The following is a 7,511-nucleotide window of genomic DNA, read 5'->3' as shown; positions in this document are numbered from 1 at the left end:
TAGCCTTATTTCCATCCTGCAAACAGCTCGAAATCAACATGGAAATGAGCCCAGGGATTTTCCCTCCTACGAGAATCTACTAAAAAATATTTTGAGAAACTCGAGAGGAGTTTAATTACTGGATCATTTCAGGGTGTAAAAATGGTATCTCATATTTTAACCTAGGAGTTTGGAATCATAAAAGTCCAGGGTTTAATGTCAAAATGCGTGCAAGTTGCCAGGATCAATCATCACATTAATTTTTGCTTGCAATTGATAATAGAAATCAACCAATAAAATTGTTTCAAGAGCATTAATCCTACAATGGAGATACTCAAAAAAGTTAGTTGCCCTCTGCTGGTTTCCCTACTATTTTAAGAGCGGGAGGCCTTACGAACAAGATGTTGACATTCTCACTTCTGGATCCCACTTGTTTGACCCTACTATCTATAAAAAAACTTTGAAGTAAAGGTTGTATGGACTTTCTTGAAAGCTACTGCAAGTCTCATATATAAGAGAGCAATAAAGAATCAACTTCAGAAAGTTACTTTCTACCGTCAGAGTTTTATGAACATTTCAGTGTGACAAGATGGAAATCCCCTTAAGAGTTTCCAGATAGGATACAACTCTTCAACCTGGGAGTAACGTGAACATGAGTTTTAATGCCAAATGTTGGGTTCCCAAGGAAGGGGGCTTCCTTAAAAATAAACTGGAGCTGTTGGAGATTTTTAAGGAAAAAATTTAAGCTGACAGTCTCATGAACTTTGCTTTCCAGTTCAGCTTAAAAGTTTAAGCTCCCAAATTCAACTAATAAGCTGGTAGTCTAATGAATGCATATCTTTGTCCACTCTAATCTGTGCAGTAATAAAACATGTAAAAAGATAACATTTTCCCTCCAAATAATAAATTTGATGAAATTCTAAACTTAGATAAGAATCCTAAGCTAGTGAGGCAATTTCTAGCCCCGCCTCATTTCCACACGCTTAAAAATCCAAGGCTAAGAGCTTCTGTTTTCCAGGACAAGATTCCAAATAATTCGACTGAAAGAAAATTAAAAATTAAAAAAAAATCTTCAAGGGACCTCCCCTTCCTCAAAAATAGAGCTTAAGCTTCTCCCAAGGGACCCCCAACCCTAAGATCAAAATGACTTATTCTTACAATTAATCACAAATGGCACTACAAGTTATGTGGATTAATTATATTCTACACTAATTCTCAGTAAGACACACAAGAAGATAAGCATGATAGAGTTTTATTACTTGAGGTCCAGTACATGCCTCGAGAACATAAAAATCAACCACGATAAAAATGAAAATTTATTGTGTCAAATGTCAAACACTAAATCTAAACTAATTGTTTGCCATCTCTAATGTAGTGTTCAAAAGTAATTAGATGATAGCCAATCAGAAAATTTCACAATAAATTCGTCAATTCCTTATGACAAATTCAGATTCGTTGTTGCTTTCCCATTCATGTCTTTCTGTGTATATACTGATGCAGCTCCAAAAGTGTTGATGCTAGAAAGAATCAAAGTCTTTGATAACTCAATTTGCTAATCGTGCTGACTTCTTTTAAGCAGATGCAAGGCACACGCACACAACCTTGGGTGCAAGCTTTTGGATGCCACAATCGAGCAGTAAACTCGATGGGCTTGTTAGCGGAGGTCGAATGATCCAATAGGTGTGATATTCCAAATATCCCTTGTTTAAGTATCTACAACACAAACATTTCACAACATAGTTCACCACTCTTAACAAATTCAAATCCTTTGTTGCATTTCATCAACGACTTTGTTACAGATGCACTCGTGGAAGTACAAGAACATTGATGCCATAAAGAATCCTTCTCTTAAATAACTCATATATTGTTGACTGTGGCCTTGTTGCTGAAGCTGCTGCAAAACCCAGACAGTTGACTGCAAGATCTTGGGTATCTTAATCAAGCGACAAAATCCATAGGGTTATTTGTGAAGGTAGAATGTCCAAATGGAAGTGGACATGTTCCACACAGCATTATGTAGGAATTTACAAGATAGCCAATCCTGATCAATTCAATTCCTTTGTTACTTTCCCATCCATACCTTATTGTGGATGCACTCATGCAACTATATGAGAGTTGATAGCACAAGGAATCCTTAAAAGTTCAATTTGATAATTTAAATCTTGTGGTGGTTAAATGGGACTTCATCAATTGCTTGTATGTCAAAATCAAGCAGCAAATTCCAAAGGGTGGTTAGCAGACGCAGAACGTTCTGACAAAAGTGTCATACCGCAACATATCAATCAACAAATTTATGGTTTTCCCAGATCTGGTAACTATCTAATGTTATCTTTAAAAGCTGCAAAACCACAAGATTAATATTTAAAGACAGTGGGCTGGATTTTAAAATGCAAGAAGATGCTTTACGTATATCTAGTACACAATATTCTTTATGAAGAGCAAGTACGCAAGATGTCACCACTGGTTACAATTGAACAACATTTTAGAATGCTATTTTTGGCACTTGTCCGTCAGATGGTTAACACCAAACTGAAGAAAACTAATTATCTGAACGGATAAATCAGCAGACAGCTTTAATAACCTCCAAAGTAAATTTGGGGCAAAAAGCATGTCACTCTTATTTTGGTTTCTTGGCTTCAATATTGCATCTTGTCAAGACTAGAGCGTGAATTATATTCAGGACTAGAGCATGAATCATATACAGGCTAATGGCTAGTTTGCATTTTTCTGTTCACAGTACAATTTAGGATAAAATTATATCCCTCTTATTTTAGTTTCTTGACTACAACATTGCATCTTGTTAAGACTATAGTAAGAATTACATTCAATCTAATAGGTAATTCACATGCATCTATTATTATGTAAGCATACTGATATGTGATTACAAGACAGCAGCAAATCCATATGGCGGGTATATAAGAGGTGGTGATAATCAGAGATGAATAGAGTGACCCAGGGCCATGATGAGTCAATGTGAAAGGTATGCCTACCAATAAGATCATAGGCACGGTGTCTTTAACTAAACTGCTACTTTCCTCATGTTGCAAAGCAACGCGGTAATGCATAATCTACAGCTAAGAGAGATTAACGGTGTACAATTTTTGCACATACCTTATACCTTATACCTTAATAGATTGCTTGTCTGCCAAAGAGCTCCAACACACAAGAATAATTGTGCATCCTGCCCTATACAGATAAAACATTTAAATCACATGGAAGGTATCAGATGTACCTGCTGAATGTGGGCTATGGATAGGTAATGCTGATTATCTGAGAAATAGTTATAACGGGAGATTCAGATGTCATGAAGGTTTGTAGCATATACCTAAAGATGCACGAGTCTCTGCAAAGGTGATATATGATACACGCACAGAATTCAGTACGAAATGCATTCACTATAAGCCTCTATTTCTATATCACCCTGTGATCTGTATTGATCCAATGACCTCCACTACCTGCCAGGAAATGATATGAAAGTTGACATCACACCAAATCACAGGCTACAAAAGAAAGAAATAATAATTATAAAACTATGTCATTTCAAGAAAACTCACATAAGACGGACTCTGTCAAGCTGCACGTGTGACAAAGGAAAAGATCACCAAAAAAATTTAAAAATTAAATAAAATAAAACAGAATTGTCAAGAATATGAGATAATTGTCAGTAATCTTACGAGGAATAAATGAATTAATTATATAGAAAAGCTATACTATCTTCTAGTCAATGACAAATTGTATTACTTTAACGATACAATCTGTACACTGGCTTACAAATGGCGAATTAAAGAAATCATTATAATTCTCATCCACAATTTGCAATTAAGAGTAGCATTACATTTATTGTTTACCTAAATTTTAAAATAAATGTCTAGACAATAAAAGCATTCCTCCATAAGGAAATAGCAATTCTGCAAAAGTTTTCTGACAGAAGTAGACTGTAAATCATCATTTTTCCACTGGAGTATCTCAATACACATGCAATTAAGAGCAGTATTACATTTATTGTTTATTTTAAATCAATAACAAATGTCTAGATAAGAACAGCATTCCTCCATTAGTATATAGCAACTCTGCAAAAGTCAATTGACAGAAGTAGACTATATATCATTTTTTTTCCCTGGAATATCTCACTATACAACACATAATTATCAACTTACATTTAAACATACACCATTGGCAGAATAGCTTGACTGAATAATCCCCTAAAATGATGGAAGCCTGATTCAGATGATCAATGTCTAGAAAGTGGTGGGAAACCATCAACTGCACCTGATAAGTAACATATAATTTCCCTAGCAAGAAACTAACTAAACAGCTTAAAAAAGGTCCAGTTTCTGCATATAGGAAAACAAATCACTGCCGGCCCTGATTTGAGAAGAGGTTGAACTCCATAGCAACTACAGATATCAATATTACATTAATTGTTTAGTTAAGATTAAAAACAAATGTCTAGATAAGAAAAGCATTCGTCCATTGGTATATAGCAATTCTGCAAAAGTTATCTGACAGAAGTAGACAATAAATCACAATTTTGTTCCCTGGAGTATCTCACTACGCAACACATAATTATCAACTTCTATTAGAAAATACAACACCATGGACAGAATAGCTTGGCTGGATAATCCCCTAAAATAATGAGCCGGATTCAGATCATTAATGTCTAGAAAGTAGGGGGAAACCATCAACTGCACCTGTAAAGTAACATATAATTTCCCTAGCAAGAAAGTAACAAAACAGCTTTAAAAAGCTCTACAATATCTGCATATAGGAAAATAAATTGTTGTCGGAACTGATTTGAGAAGAGGTTGAACTCCATAGCAACTTCAGATATCGATATTCAATAGTGGTCAAAATTGCCCATCAGAGCTAGAAAAAACTATCTTGCTGAAAAAGCACACTATGGGTGTGCTTAAAGCATATTCTGTAAAGTGGAACAGAACTTAGGTAAAACAGAAACAACAAGAAACAAAAAACATGAAGGGACTACTGAAATGCACATCTGAAAAAGTAAACAGTGTAAGTACCTAGATCGACTTCTGGAAATCCTAACGTGACCGAGGTAAACCAACGAACAAGAAGAAACAAAAACATGAATGGGACTAACATAAACTAGGTAGCTGAGAAAATTCAGGGTAGCTATAAGTGAAACGCCAGACAAGGGAACAGAAACACGAAGACAACATGCAAGAAACACAACGTGAAGCCTGGGGACCTACAATTGTGCCAATGCCATTCAATGTCACGTGTCCATTTTCTTACATAAAAAATTCCAAACAGCTTAATTCAAATTTCCTACTGAATCAAGATAATTGAAATGAAAGTAAATGCCTTCTTTAGGCTTCACATTTGCATCTAAATGCTAAGGCATTGTTACACTTCATAGTATAAATATTACGTCGAGCTACAAACAAAAGGTGGAAGCATCTTTGTGTCGCAGATGTCTGAAGGTAACACTTGAATTATTCCTATGTCTACGAAAGCATGAAGAGCATTAAAGTAAAGAAATTTGAAGAAACTGAAAAAAAAAAGACGAAAAAGTAAAAACATCTGTGTATATACAATAGATCTTAAAAAACTCAAAAAAACAAAGAAACTATTATGTACGCATCCAATCAAGCTGAGTCACCGCGCGATGAGCCTGAACCATGGCCATCAGCATTTTCAGGATGCGACTGGAATAAGTTCCACAACCACGGTGGCCTTCTGTTGCCGGAAGGCGGAGCCCCGCTGGAAGAGCTGGCACCGTTGTTGTTGTTGTTGTTGTTGTTGTCGTCCTGTGGTGCCTCGGTGGAGGAAATAGTGGATGAGGGATTGGGGGCCGCATCCTCCACAGCCGACGTGTCGGCCTTCTTGGCTGACGTCTCAGTCTCGGTAGGCATCTGGAAGCGGCAGACGGGGCATGAGCTGTGTAGCTTGAGCCAAGGGAAGATGCAATCAGCATGATAGATGTGCTTACATGGCATCTGACGCGTCTCACCGCCGAGCTCGAACTCCTCCATACAGACAACGCACTGGTTGAGGTCGGATTTAAGGTGATCTTGGCTGATCTTGATAACAGGCATGGCTTCAACGGCTGACTTGGAGGCCGGGGGTGTTCCATAGCGATTGGGGTCATTCTCAGCCAAGCGCTGGATAAGCAGATCCAGCCCTGGTCCTATGAAGTAATCCCCCAAACTCCTGGGCAAACCCCCACCAGATCCCCTGCTACTGCTAGATCCACCTCTTCCTCTCTCCTCACTCTCAAACAAGATCCCCAAGTTCTCCTCGAGTCCTCCGCGAACACGCCTTTGAAGAACCAGGGTCACATTGAGCCCTTCTGAGCCTCCCCTCTCTCTCTCCCGATCTCTTTCCCTTTCCCTCTCTCTTTCTCTCTCCCGATCCCGATCTCTTTCCCTCTCGTCATCATCATCATCGTCTTCGTCATTTTCATCTTCGGCAGAAGGGGAACTCCTTTCAGAGGATCCGAGAGACTGTATGAGCTCCATAATGGCAGAATGACCCACCACAACAAGCCTCGCTCCGCCCTCGCTCTCGTCATCGTCGCCACGGAAGTAAGATCGGCGCCGCCGCCTGCTGCTTCCTCCGCCGCCTCCGCCATCGCTGAAGAGACCAAACAGCCTTGGAGCCGGCGGGGTTCGATCCCGCAACAGTTCAACAAAACCCTCGGAACACCTCGGGCAGGACAACATCTCCCCGGGTGAAAGATTCACCGATTCCTCGCACCGGTAACACCAGTACTCAGGACCCATTACAGACGCCATAATGAAACTCCTCCAAACCAGAACCAAGTCCAAACGGGAGAAACGAAAAAAAAAAGGTTTGTATCAAATTACCCCAAATAAAAACTTGCAGTCTTACTTGAAGACCCAGAAAACGCGTGGGCCGTATGATGGATGTATCGTGGAAACCACCCACCACAATCTCAGCTGCCTGAGCAATACCGCGAAAAGCAACAGATGCTCACTTTGGTCATAAAAATGAATTATGCGGCCTGCTCATCCACGAAAACTTTTCCTATAAATTTCAATTCCGAATTATCGTTTCTTTGTCCTGCCGCGATGGGAGAGCCTCCGATCGCAGGCCACGTGGCAGGGTCTGGTCCACTGATATGATTCGGTGCAGTTCAGAATATGTTTGGGGACTGAGGAGAGGATTGAAAAATCTCCATCTTCACTCATTTCCGCCGGCCTTCCTCGCACTTCCCTTGTAAGTTGTCGGAATCTTAGTTCGACCTGCATTTCCGGTGTTTCGCGGACTCCACGTCAGATGCGAACGGCCACTAAAACGTCCCTTTCCGTCGATTTGACCTTCGTGATTCTTCACGATCAAGTCTGATCAAGTGGGAACTCTAAAACAAAAGGTAAAATAGGCGACTAGATCTGATTCAGTTTATAGATAATGCTAACAACATTTTTACTGAAATGAGAAAAAGTGTTTTATCACGCGTGGCAACCTTTAATCGGAGCTCCACGATACCTTATCACTTCTGGTGGTTTCCAAGGGGCGCCTCTCGGTTATTTAGATCATTTATG

General features: G+C 39.3%; 1 protein-coding gene across 1 annotated transcript; it reads right to left on the bottom strand.

The window, feature by feature from the left end:
* Nucleotides 1-5,288: 5,288 nt before the first annotated feature.
* Nucleotides 5,289-7,104, bottom strand: LOC149537089 (uncharacterized). Its single transcript, XM_089807074.1, has one exon. It carries the CDS (start codon nucleotides 6,738-6,740, stop codon nucleotides 5,592-5,594), a length of 1,149 nt encoding a protein of 382 aa, XP_089663200.1. The 5' UTR covers nucleotides 6,741-7,104; the 3' UTR covers nucleotides 5,289-5,591.
* Between the last annotated feature and the right edge of the window lie 407 nt (nucleotides 7,105-7,511).

This window comes from Cupressus sempervirens, chromosome 10 (genome assembly GCF_028749045.1).
Source record: "Cupressus sempervirens isolate cs-2001-9-10 chromosome 10, ASM2874904v1, whole genome shotgun sequence".
NCBI lineage: Eukaryota > Viridiplantae > Streptophyta > Pinopsida > Cupressales > Cupressaceae > Cupressus > Cupressus sempervirens.
Note: the sequence above shows the minus strand (reverse complement) of the source record. Positions and strands in the feature narration are given on the sequence as shown.